Here is a 12,728-nt window from a genome sequence, read left to right as displayed (position 1 = left end):
AGCATCCTTTCTGCTTCTACTGAATTACACAAAGCCTCAGTTCATAAGGAAACAAAACTAGCTTTTTGTTTAAAATCCTTTTCTAAAACTAGAAAGACACCATATAGGTAGTTCAACACGATGCCTCTCTTTTCCAAGGAGCTGATTGTCCACAGGTACTTCATTTCAGCTGAAACATGTAACTAACCTACCTCCCCCTCTACACTAGCGCTGATAATCACTTCAAACAGTAGAAACAAGCTTTGAAATTCATCACTACACCTTTTGCAGGCAGGTATTCGTTACAGCTGCAGGTTTTACTTCAGCAATGAACTTTCAGTATATTGCAGAATTAAGGCTTCCATTTATTTTTTCTAACTGCAACAGAAACATTCCAGTGCATCAGCCATCATTATTGACTGCACATCCACACCTTATAGGTTTCCAAAGTTGGCCAGGGATTTTTCCTGTAGAGAAGAGAAAAATTGATCTGCAACCATAAACAGATTTTTTTTCCACTTTCCTGTTGGTTTAAGAGAGCTTTTTGATGGATGCTTTGCTTTTAATTCTACAAAACAAGGTTAGCTCATAATGAGAGCTTCTGTGCCAGGTTTCAGCCCAAGGGGAATTTGCGTTGCAGTTATAAATCCCCTAGAACATTAAAGGAAAGTACAGAAATAGAAATGCTGAGGATGACACTAGTGTAAAATTATAGCACTTTGTTCACAGTGCGCTGTAAGAAAGTACTAGAAAAGTTGCTTAGATTACTTCTTGTTCTCTGCATTTGGGCAAAACCCTCAGGGAGGCTATGATTTTACAATGTTTAATTTTGTCTTGACAATGGGACTGAACATGCCTGCAGAAAGAAGCAACGAGACGAGGTTTTAGTCTTGATTTGGGGTTAGCAACACTGAGTACTATTGTTCTCAGCAGAAGAATCAAATCCTCCTTCTCCGGTAGTAAAACTACTTCATACTGTGAGTAATCCCAATTAGGGTTTACTTGGCATAAGTAACTTCTCAACAGAGCTACTGACACCACAGTCTAGTGTCCATTTGGCACCAGTAAACTGTTTATACGTTTTACCTTCACAACATGTGTGGGGCACATAGCATCGCTTAAACAGCAGAGTCAATATGATCTTGAAGGTCTTTTCCAACCTTAAAGATACTATGATTCTACTCAGTCATAGTTCAAACAGTTCTGGACTTTGAATTAATAATTGTGTTTAGTCTTGATCAATAGTTCTTTTCCATCTGAATTTTACTAAATTAGCGTTACCACAGAAAGTGTTTTTCAAAACAAAAAAACACAACACCTTTCTTCTGATCTTGTGCTAGCCCAGCCCATGGAACACTCCTCCCTCAGAGCAGGCTGAACAGTATAATCATCAAAAGGATACTGTGCATCTGTGCAAGAGCTGAAAAATCACCCAGAAAGATGCTGTATGATTTGCTGTCTATTCTGATTTGAACTACCACCTCCACAAGGAAGGGTATTACTTGACCAGAACACAGTTCTTATGGAAAAAACAGCTGCACTGAATTGCGCTTGTTTGGAAAAAGGAAGTTACTTGGAGGCAAAGTGTCACTGCATTGTGTAATTCAAACATTAACAATCATTAAAGCTTGGGACAGGAAATACACACACAAAAGTCATTACAGAAACACCTGATGGACTCTGAAACAGGGAATACAGATGTGGAATGATGCAGGACCAAAGCATGACCCTGCATCACAACGAACCCATCTGAAATCAATTAATTACCAATAATGATATATGAAAAATATCAATCAACTCCTACTGATAACTGACCACTCACTAATTTAGGAAGTTTCACTGGGTTAGAGGAAGTCTTCCTGCATCATGTCAGTCATTCACTGTCTGTCAATGAAAAACTCACTCAGACAGTTGAGCTGATGAACTAAAAGCAAGTAACAACGAGACTTCATGACCTGCAGTTTTATTGTGCTTTCTACATAACAATTAGTGAAAGCAGGATAAATATTTTTCCTCCTGCCTGATCCTTGGCAGGTAGGTATCATGATTAATGCCAATTTTACTCAGACTAAAGAAACTGGATAGTGCACACTGCAGAAAGAGTATTTTCCACTTTCCTAGTGAGACATGCAAGCATCACTCTAGAAAGCTGCAGACAGCACGAGGAATTTGTCTGAAATACAAATGAGAACTCCTCCGCTTACTAACACAGGCCTATATCAAAGAGGTCATTAATATTTTCGTAACCACACTACAGACAAAAAGAAAAGCATTTTTCCTGTTCTCAGTATAGTCACAACTTCACATGCAGTATTCAAAAAAAGCTCATGGAGGGACCCATTAAGCAGTATTCTGTAACAGCGGTTTCCTATGGCCGACTTGAATTACATTACTTGCATGTATTTCCTTATCAGTGCACAACCACTGGTTTAGCTGTAATGAACAAAAATTCAACTAATTTTTCCAAGGGTTTTCACAGCTACAACATGGTAATTTCTGTGACAAAATTCAGATGCAAAGTACATAAGCATGTACCCAGCTTGACAAATCTGAACGCTCCCAATAAAGTCACAAGAGGCTTCACTGGAACAGTTTGAAACAGAAGTTGCCTTGTTCAAAATTTACGTTTTTTTTAAAAAGTAGACAAAAAAGTAATAATGCTGCAAATCCCCTTGAAGTTGAAGAGTTGTTCCAAAAGCACCAAAAGTCACTTTAAAAGCTGGCAATTGAGGTTTGTGTAAGTTATTTTATTCAGTCCAGAACTTACTTCTGTCTGCAATTTTCTTTCAATAGGAATTTCAAAATGTGTTTTCTGCAAATCACCAAACATTGTGGAATTAGCATTGAGCAAACAAGACAGGAGATTGTAATATGCTTATCACACATCTCTGCCCCAACGCTTCTGTTGACGGTTACATAGTAAAGGATCTCGTTCCTTGGGTCTGAGATCAGAACTCATTCGTAAGCTCTTTTAGCTCACAGTGTTGCTTGCTGTACTCTGCATTTGTTGTTGTAGTGCTTTAAAGGAGTAGCATTTCAATTAAATTATTTACTTACCCTACAGAACAAACACTACATCTCCTGGTACTACCAAGCTCTCCAATTTTACACCTAACCTGCATGCTTTCAACTTGACAGCCAGAAGCACTGCCAGCAATAATGTCCCTTTCATTTTAGGCGTCATAGAAATCTCATTTTCTTCCAAACTAACAGCAAGAAGCGTAATTAAAATCACAACTTGCTGCACACAAAATTCCAGCCAGAGTTACTTCACCCAGCAACAAAACAGCTGTCAGACAGAGACAACAGTTGATCATTATGACTGCAAACAACATTGCACCTGTTGACTTAAAAGGAAAAAATGATTCTGGTAGCAGGAATGGGTGCCTGTAATTTTTGAAGACCTGCAAAGCGCACAGGCTCTCCCTCTAAACCGATCTTTACAAGGAAAGGAAGCACAGGAGTTGTACTAGAACTTAGGCAGCTCTGCACAAGCGTTAAGATCATCAAGTTTGCTACAAAAAACACAAGCGTTCAGTGACTTCCAGTAAGTTCAACCAGCAACAACACATCTTTTGAAGAAACTGTTTAAGAGCTCTACCTCTGCCTTCACCTACACAAGCACGCAGCTTGCCCAGAACTCTGACAGCATGTAACCTCTTCCCATCTCTCTGAAATTCAGCTAAAACACTGGGAAAGGAAAACAGCCAGAAAATTTGTAAGGTTACTTACCAGACATGACCAATTGTAGGCAAATATTAAAGTCAGAATTATTTATAGTATTTGTACAGTCCATGGTCCCCTTTACTCTTCCTATCACTTACGTTCACTTTCCTCCTGCTTTCTATAAAAAATTTAAGAGTACATGCCAGGAAAAAAAAAGACAACTATATACTCCATAAAAAGCAATACCTCTTGTCTGTTCTCCCTTTTATAAGCTGTTCCTTTCCCAAGTAGTTTTCATTTCAATTGTCATGAGCCAGAATCAGAGACATATAAGAAATGTTACACACACATCAGATTTTGACAAGACAGACCACGACACCCTTCAGAAACGGATCTGTCTGTAATTACAAGCAAGATAAACATTTTCTTAGACTTCCCATAACTTTTGATTGGCCTTAATCTTCAAAATACCTGCCCTTTATCAGATCTGCCTACTTCAGGCATCAAAAGCAGTCAGAAAAACAGGACAACCATAGGCAGTAACTTCACATTCATTCTCTTAAATATATCTGCAAGAGTTTCTCAAAGGAAAATGTCTAACTATGACACCCTCTTATCCCAAAATACGTAACTCACAAGCCAAAGCACCACCAGCTTTCATCCTACTTTGCAGAACTTTTTAAATTCGAAAAAAGAGGGGAGCATCTACTTAAATGAAGTCACCTCTTTGAGCTTGCTTTCCCAAATAAGAACTTCAATACCACCTGACACCCTCAATGCCTTTTATTCCTCTGAATGCATTTAAAGAGTTAGAGCAGTGACAGGAACAGTGTTAGAAGCAATCACTGCAGCAGTTGCTGCACCAGACAGCTGTCAGGAACTATTCTAATGCCCTAATTCATTCACTAGTTCAAGATAAGGTGTAAAGAGGTTCTGTTGTTCTGTTAGTCAGGAGGCAAGCATTTCCATCTAAGACCAGAGACATTCAGAGCTGAGCTCCACAGAACAATACCGGAAACATGTTGTGGAAAGGTGGTTGACAGTCTAATGGATGGGAACTAGGCCCTCTTCCCCCAGTTATCCACATCCCTATGAATGGAACAGCCCTCCTCACCTGACAGGCTCGCTACCCAGGTTTCTAATGAGGCCTGAGATGCATTTTCTTGCCATCAAGATCATCTGCCCTTGAAGGACAGTAAAAGCCCTTGGCATGTTCCTCACGTATCTCATATATTCCAACATACAGGAATTGTCCACCTTCAAGCTGATTGCCTCTCACTCCTGCCCTGCAGCACAGGGAACAGGGGCTTCAACCCATTTTATATTTTGTATAGCCTGAAAGGGTCCACAGATGCCACATGAAAGACCTGCCACTGCCTGAAAGAGAAGGGAACAGAAGCAAAGTAAACATGGAGATAATCTCAAATATGATCTCAAATCCAATCCAGTTTCAGAAGCACCTCAAGCTTTAAACTATGACTTTGGCATGCTGCTCTATTTCACTGTACCTTTTTTTAACAGGATACTTATTTTATTTGTTTGACTTAAAAATAAAGTACATCACGCTTCAGTTTCCTCAGCAACAATCAGACATTAGTAACAGATCCTGAAAGGATTATTTGCACAGCATAACTCCCCTGATGTTACCACTTCTCTTCATCTGCTTCTTCCTTCCCCTAACTAGAAAAACAGTTACACAAACTAGCATTAGCTTTAGTTTGACAGCCCTGCATTCTCAGCAACTTGCTAACCAGCAACAATGAGAAAGACTCAGAAGAAATGCTGATACAAAATAACACACAAATTCAAATATATTTCCCAAGGCATAACAGCAATTAGGGAAGAAATAAGCAAGATGACTTTTCAAAAAGCTTGGTTCTGATGTTTACTTTCCCTGCATTGATCAACAATTTAAACTTTGCATTGATTTGTTTTAAAGTCCCACTAAGCTATTTTTGAGCAGGTCCATAAAAGGGATTCAGATCCAACTCCCACACCTCACGCTGCCCCCGTCACCCGCCACCCCCCCCATCCTCCTTTTCTCCCCCTTTTAAAAGGAAAAAAAAAAAACATTGATGCATTCCACGTGTTAATTAATAACATAATTATTTTCCCCCCACGCCCCCTCAGCTTCAGACTTTAAATCATGAATCTGAAATGATCTTACGTTGAGGAAACTGAGGCAACTACTACAGCATGAGGGGATATATATGGAAAGAAATGCATGCTAAAATACGTTAGAAAACCGTGGAGTTTTTATGCGGAAAAGCTGACCATGGTACAAATAGATGATAAATGGTTAAAAACAAGAAAAAAGACTCTTCCCCCTAAATACACACACATTCCTCACAACCAGAGCACAACTCTACTCATATACTGCCATATTTTGAGCAAGCCCATCTAAAAATGTCATGAGCTTTCCCACTCTGGTGGGGCAAAAGAGGAATTCAGCAGAAGTAATGGGCTTAGCAAGAATAATCAGTGGTTTACTCTGCATGCCATAAAACAGAAGCTGAAAGAAATCTCTTCTTTTTTTTTGGCCTCAAGCTGGATGTACTATTTAGCCAGCACTCTGAGGTTTTTGTTTTGCAAGATAAGTCAACAACTCACCCAAGGCTTGTTATATTTTGTTCCAATACCATACATATTTTTGTTATCACACACTATGTGAACTAACAAGCATTCAGAGAAGAAAAAAATACAGAATCCTTTACTACCAAGCTTTGAAACAAAGCCAAAAAACAAAAACAAACAAACAAAAAAAAAAACACACACACACACCATTGCGTAGTAAGAAACTTACTTTACACATATATTTCTTTCATATGCTTGGAAAATGTCCCTTTTCTTTCACCTGTTAACTGCACAGACAGCATACAGATACTTAACCGAAGTTACCAACACTTGCGTTGCCCAGAAGCCAAAGTCTTCATGAAGTGAGGAACTTCTAATTCCCACTTACTTTACCCAGGTTTGCCGAAAGGCCTGAGCCAAAATTCTCTATCGTGACAAGTGCAGACCACAGGTATGTACGGTTTCTGCCTCAAAGAACTTGTAACGTTGTTGATTGATAAAATTTTCGGTTAGACAAATTCAGAAGACAAAGAGCACCCGGTATGCCTCGCATTTTAGACTGATTAATGAAAGGGAACATAGAGTCATACACTTGCAAACAATACAGATGCAATATGATAGAAAGAAGAAGAGAATACCACAGCAATACTCTTAAATTGTTTTTGCAATGTAATCCCATGTTTGGCTCCTAAGGATGCAAACCTTTCAATTGAGAGTTAATGCATTACAACTTTAACAACCCAGTCTCAGCATCCACCTCCACCACGGCACCAAAGTTCAAAACGACTGACTCCCACCCTGCTCAGCCCATCCTAACCTAGGGGCTTTCTGCAGCAGAGTAACCAGAGGGCTGCTGGTTCCCTCCACGCTCCCAGGGCCTGAGAGAGCAGAAACGCAGGTGGAGGCGTGAGGCTGCGTTATTTCTGGAGGCACACGGAGGGCACAGAGCCCCACAGCTGCTGCGGGTGTCAAACTGCCTGGAAGATTGTATTTGCGTGAGCTCAGAAACCGGGGGAAAGCGGGACGATTTCCCTGCAGATACACAAACCCCGAAAGCGGAGGGGAGCAGCAGCGGGCCACCTCACTTCCAAACCGGCTCTCATCCCAGCAGTAAATAATTCACTCTATTTTTTTTTTTTTATTATTTTTTTTAACGGAACCCTTATCGAGGGATGCTCGGAAGAAGCGGCACCGCATCCCCCGCGAAGTCAGAAGCTTCTGGAAGTGGTACTCGGTCAGGACAGCGAACGAGGAGCACCTTGGACCACGCTGGCCTGGCGGGGGTCGGCGGACACCGAGCCCCGCTTACGGGCCCCCCGCCCCTCGCCTCACCTTCATGCCGCGTCTCCCCGCGCACCGCCCGCTAGGGATGGAGGGCGGGCGGCCGTCGTCGCCGGCTCCTTCCCCGTCTCCCCCGGCGCTGCTGCTCCGGCTCCTCCCGCCCGATGTAAACACACACCGAGGGAGGGCCGAGGGGGGGCAGCGCCATGGCAACCCCGGCCGGAAGAGGAAGCGCGGGGGTCAGGGGCCGCCATTTTTTGGGGAGGGGGGGTCGGGATGCCTCCCCTCAGGCACCCCGCCATTGACGTTGAGCATCGTTTGCGTTGTGACAGTGAAGCCGTGGTGGTTGGTGGTGACAATAAAAGAGCAGCACTGGCACGTCGAGTTTTCTTTCTTGTGTACCGCTTTAAGGCAATCATCAGGAACAATCATACGTGTGGATAGAAGGGTGCTACTGCTAGCAAATGGCTTGATGCAACAAATGACAGTCAAACAACAAAAAAGAGCAATCATTTAAAGTAATGATTCCTGGAAGCAGAGGATAAAATAACATTAAGCAAATTATGATGAGTTTCACTTTCTCTAATTCAGCATTATTCCAGTGGTGAATATTGAGTTAATGTTACGTAGAGAAGCTGTTGAAACTAGGGCAAAATATTTTGACCTTCAGATTTGGTCACAATACATTCCTGAACCTTTTTTTTTTTTCCTCCAAGAAAATACAATACAGTTTCTAAAAGTTACCATTCTGAGTGTAGGTGTGTGTGTGAGAGAGACAGTGATTCTTGGGCATAATTTTCCCTGGGTAGACTAGAAGGCACACTTTTCAGATACAGCATAACATGACAGTATCTCCCTGTCACACACGCTAACATTAGGAGATGAGATTGCAGCACTTTTTGCCTGTGCTGGTGACCAGGCACTGGCTAGGAAGTAAGCATCTGGTCAACAACTGAGATACCAAATCTCAGCCCTGTAATGATAATGCTTTCCCTTGGTTCTACCTTAACATATTTAAATAAATACTGATCATTATAAAGTATTCAGGTGGACAGAAGCATTAATACAGAGATAATCAATTTTTTTAAAAATGACTGCAAGGTTCTATTTCACCTTTACATCCTAGCCACCCCAGTGCATGTGACTGGTATCATGAAGGAGAATTACTGACTTGTTACCCATTTACTTCCATAATATTTTCAGACAGTTTCCTCTGCCATGTATTTGCCCTGGGTGAAATCTGAATAGCTTTCACATTGCTGGCTGTTAAGATGGAAAATGCAGCATAAGATAAAGGCAAGTAGTGTGATATAAGACAGGAAATGAATAAACAGTATTAATTCATTGTAACAAGTAGTCATGTTATGGCCCTATAGTTGTTTTGTGCTAACATGTTCTAGTAGAAAGGAAATTATTTCCAGACAATGTAACTGCTGATTAGCACAACTCCCCCAAACCTCTTGTTCCACATCAAAAAAATCCTCTCTTCCTGTGATAAAATGAATTGGCTACTAGACTTATCAAGCATCCCAAGAACACCCAGCAAACAATTTAGCCACAACTTTGCAAAAGCATAAGCAGTAACTTTTGCTCATGCTTCATCATGGTGAAAGATTAGTGTATTGAAATACCTACCCTGAATTTGTCTATTTTTGTATGCCTGTGTATCTAGCACAGCAACATTAAACTCCTTCCTAACTTGACACTTACAACACCCCCAGATGGCAGGGAGGTACTTGCTGCATCAGGTAGCTGGACTCCAACAAATAATTCATAAAATTCTTTGAAAAGGAAGTTGATTTCTGAAGGTGTAAAGGTGACTAAACCAAGAGAAGTTACATAGCTACAGCTAGAACTATGTAGAAGTTACATAGCTATCAGTTGCCTGAATAACACCATTCATCAAAATCTGAATGAGGTATCTGATGCCACAGAAAACCTTTGTGGCTGAGCAGGGAGCATCACTTAGTCTCTCACATCCTGAGCTGGTAATACCCTAACTCGGGAACTTTTTCCTTTTAAATACCTACCCCTGTTCATTTTAGAACTTCAATAAATCCTAATGGCATAACAAGAAATGCCTGGGCTATCTGGTGATTCAGCTGTGTCAGTGGAAGCTACAACTCATAACAGTAAAAAGGAGTGTTCAGAGGTCCATGAGCCTCTCCTACATGCCCTCTCCTGAGAAGAGCCTCTGACACTCAAACAGAAGAATGTGGAATGCCAAATGCTCAACATGCTCTTGGAGTTACTCCTCTGTGAGGATTCCAACATTTCCCATTGCATTTTAGTGTTAGTTGTGAGGTGTATGGGTGTGTTTGAAAGCAAAAGAAAGGCCCAGTGTTGCATGAAATAAAGATAAGCCATGGCTCCCTCTGGACAGATGGAAGTCTTACTGTGAAAGACAAGATGATATAAAAACAGCGATAAACTCAACTGTAACCAAGTGACCAGCACATTTTTTGAACACTTGTTTAGGGGATGGTAACAATATAAAATGTTTAATAAACAGTTTTATTTGTAACATTTGTTGTAACTGATTTTGACCTGTTATTGCCTAATTTTATGCATGCCATGTGGGTCTTGCAGATGGAAAGGAAGAGATTTTGACATTTCTAACTAATCTATTACACTCCCCATGTTTAAAGCAGAGTCAGTGACAGCAGACTATTAAAAATGCATACTTACAACAGTTCTACTGCACAAATTAATGCAAGAACCAATATTTAAGAGCATTTGGAATCTAAAAATAAGGAAATATTTTTCTATGTCTTTTCAGTATCTGCACTAGAGAACAAATTTGATTAATAAAATATCATATAAATAAGGGTAATGCAAATGTTGTGCACAAAAATATACTTGTGACTGAATACTTACACTGTATCGTAGCAGGGAGAATGGAAAATATACAGCCCAAAAGATATTTTAAGAAATTAAAAGATATATATATATAAAGGATATTCAACTAGCTTTTTTCAATGTCCGAGCTGAAAGGCAAATTATAAAGAGCACAAACATGTTCATTAAAACAGTGAAATTATTCCCACTTTACAGATAACGGCTTTTAAGAATGCATTACTTTTAACCTCAAAGCTATTTCCTTCACAGATATTGGACAGATGAAGAGTACTGTAATTTTTCTTTTATGGAGGCATTCACTGTTTCTCTAAGCTTTCTGGTTAAGTCACACCTCACAGGTGCATGCATGAAGAAACAGTATAGTAGCTCTGCTATGAAGTACCAAGAAAGTTTGGAAGGTATTTGTGTATCAGACAATGGTGGGGACCAGATCTGGGGATGAGATAGAAATAACAAACATACATAGATGAAGAAAATAAACCTGTAGGAATGTTTTCTAATAATTGTCATTGTCCAAAAGCTTTAAATTGGTTGAATTCTTGAAAGGTAAGTAATGTAAACTCAGGTTGCATCACTGGATTTGAAGCAGTAAGATAAACTTGCACCATTGCAGAGCCTCAGTCACAGTTTAAATCGGCACTGCCTCTAACTTCACAAGAATGAAAGAGAAAAGCCTATATATTTATATAAATATATATATTTATACCTTGGGGTCATGTTTCTGTTAGTCATTGTGAGGAAAATTCGTACAGAGCCTGTTAAAATAAATAAATAAATGAAAGAAAAAAGAAAATTACCTTAAAGGCAAAATTGCTATCATAGATTTTCATCATATCAACAGATAAAGAATATAGCAATCAGGAAGACTTTTCTTGACATTAATGTTATTTAAATTTGCTTTTCTGAGATCTCTTCTTTATGCAGGACTTTTCTAAATCTAGCGCCGTGACCTCTGACTGCACTATTTACTTCAGCTGCATATAGACTTATTACATATAAATGCCAGGATCCGGATCCTCACTCCCTATTCAGGTCAAGGCCTGGGCTGAAGGTTTGGGCTTTAATTTAGTTATATGCCTACATTGCTGTTTCCTGGCAGGTCATGGGAAGAAGATTGGCTGGCTTGGAGGAGCTTCTGTACACGTGGCTTTTAGGCTGCAGCTAAAGTGTTCCTCTAGATCTGGAAGTTTGGAGAGGGTTGCAGTCTCCAGGCACAGCTACAACTACATATTAGTCTGGCGCAACGGGTTTGTGTGTTCCTTGCACTAGCTGTTCCTTCACCTCCTCTTCACATACAAGGACACGCGTCTTTCATGCTCCTTCATGAGTAAACAAGCCAGGAGAGATTAAAGCCCCTTTCTTCAGGTCAGTAAAATCCCTGCCTTTGGTTTCAGTGAGAATTCAGGCCCTAACAACTCAAGTGTCTTCTGGACAGTGGTTCTTCTGGGTAGGATAATTTCATTTCCCAGTCCTGACTGCTTTGGATGAGATGAACATAGCAAACAAATGTAAACGGAGAAAAACCTGTGGGAATGTTTTCAAAGAATTTTCATAGTCCAAAAGCTTTAAATTGGTTCAATCCCTAAAAGTTAATTAGCATAAACTCAGGTTGCATCATTGAATTTGAAGTAGTAGGATAGACTTGCACCATTGCAGAGCCTCAGTCATGGATTAAATTGGCATTGCATCTAACTCTACAAAAGAAAGAGAGAGAAGCACACCTTTCTACTTTGTCAGCTACTGGCAGACAGAGAGAGAAAAAAAATGTTGTTAATTAAAAAGCAATGTTGTTTTAAGGCATTTCACCAAATACGTAACATTTGGTGGAAACCAGAAAACAATTGAAAGGGAAAAAGAAACAGTAGAAGGTACTTGCATGGCCATCTAGGAATTTTGCTATGGCAATTCCCACAGCCCTTGGTTACCACAGTAAGAGTGTCTTGCAGGGGGTTTAGGACCTATCACCCACCTATATTCTGATTCCTATAGGATTCCTATATCCTATAGGAATCACTTCACCGGCCAAGTTCCTCACGGCAGATTGGAACCACGGTTAGAAGGCCTCCACACTCACTTCGGAACTAAGTTCCATCTCAGTTACACTCTTACACACACAGGCAACCAGATCCCACTGAACCAAACGGTATACTCCTTAAACACTTACAACTCCGTTGTCTTTGTTCAGATCTTCGCGTGCAGAATTACAGGCAAAATACAGTGCTGCAGCTGGCAAGGGAGCTCATAAAAAAAAAAATCAAAGTCTTTGCTTACCTTTATTCAGGTTCAAGATGGCATTAGTCCTGACCTGACTCGAACAGGAGCCACCAAATGGTGGGGTGCCTCTCCTAGATCAAACCAGAATTCAGGAA

The 12,728-nt window shown here is 40.4% G+C and overlaps 1 protein-coding gene across 2 annotated transcripts in view; it reads right to left on the bottom strand.

The window, feature by feature from the left end:
• LOC311437489 (transmembrane protein 263-like) overlaps positions 1 to 7,708 on the bottom strand; it is a 194,496-nt gene extending 186,788 nt beyond the window's left edge. Inside the window, exon 1 of one of the 2 annotated variants that reach the window (XM_084520820.1) lies at positions 7,552 to 7,708. In XM_084520820.1, the coding sequence (XP_084376946.1) occupies positions 7,552 to 7,557 (6 nt within the window). In that variant the 5' untranslated portion in view covers positions 7,558 to 7,708. Of the gene's footprint in view, positions 1 to 7,036; positions 7,191 to 7,551 lie in introns of those variants that run through there. The other variant, XM_084520821.1, reaches the window with a different exon arrangement.
• Positions 7,709 to 12,728: the final 5,020 nt, after the last annotated feature.

This window comes from Aythya ferina, assembly GCF_964211825.1.
Source record: "Aythya ferina genome assembly, chromosome: 5".
Lineage (NCBI taxonomy): Eukaryota > Metazoa > Chordata > Aves > Anseriformes > Anatidae > Aythya > Aythya ferina.
The sequence above is the reverse complement of the archived record's forward strand: the minus strand, read 5'-3'. Positions and strand labels throughout refer to the sequence as shown.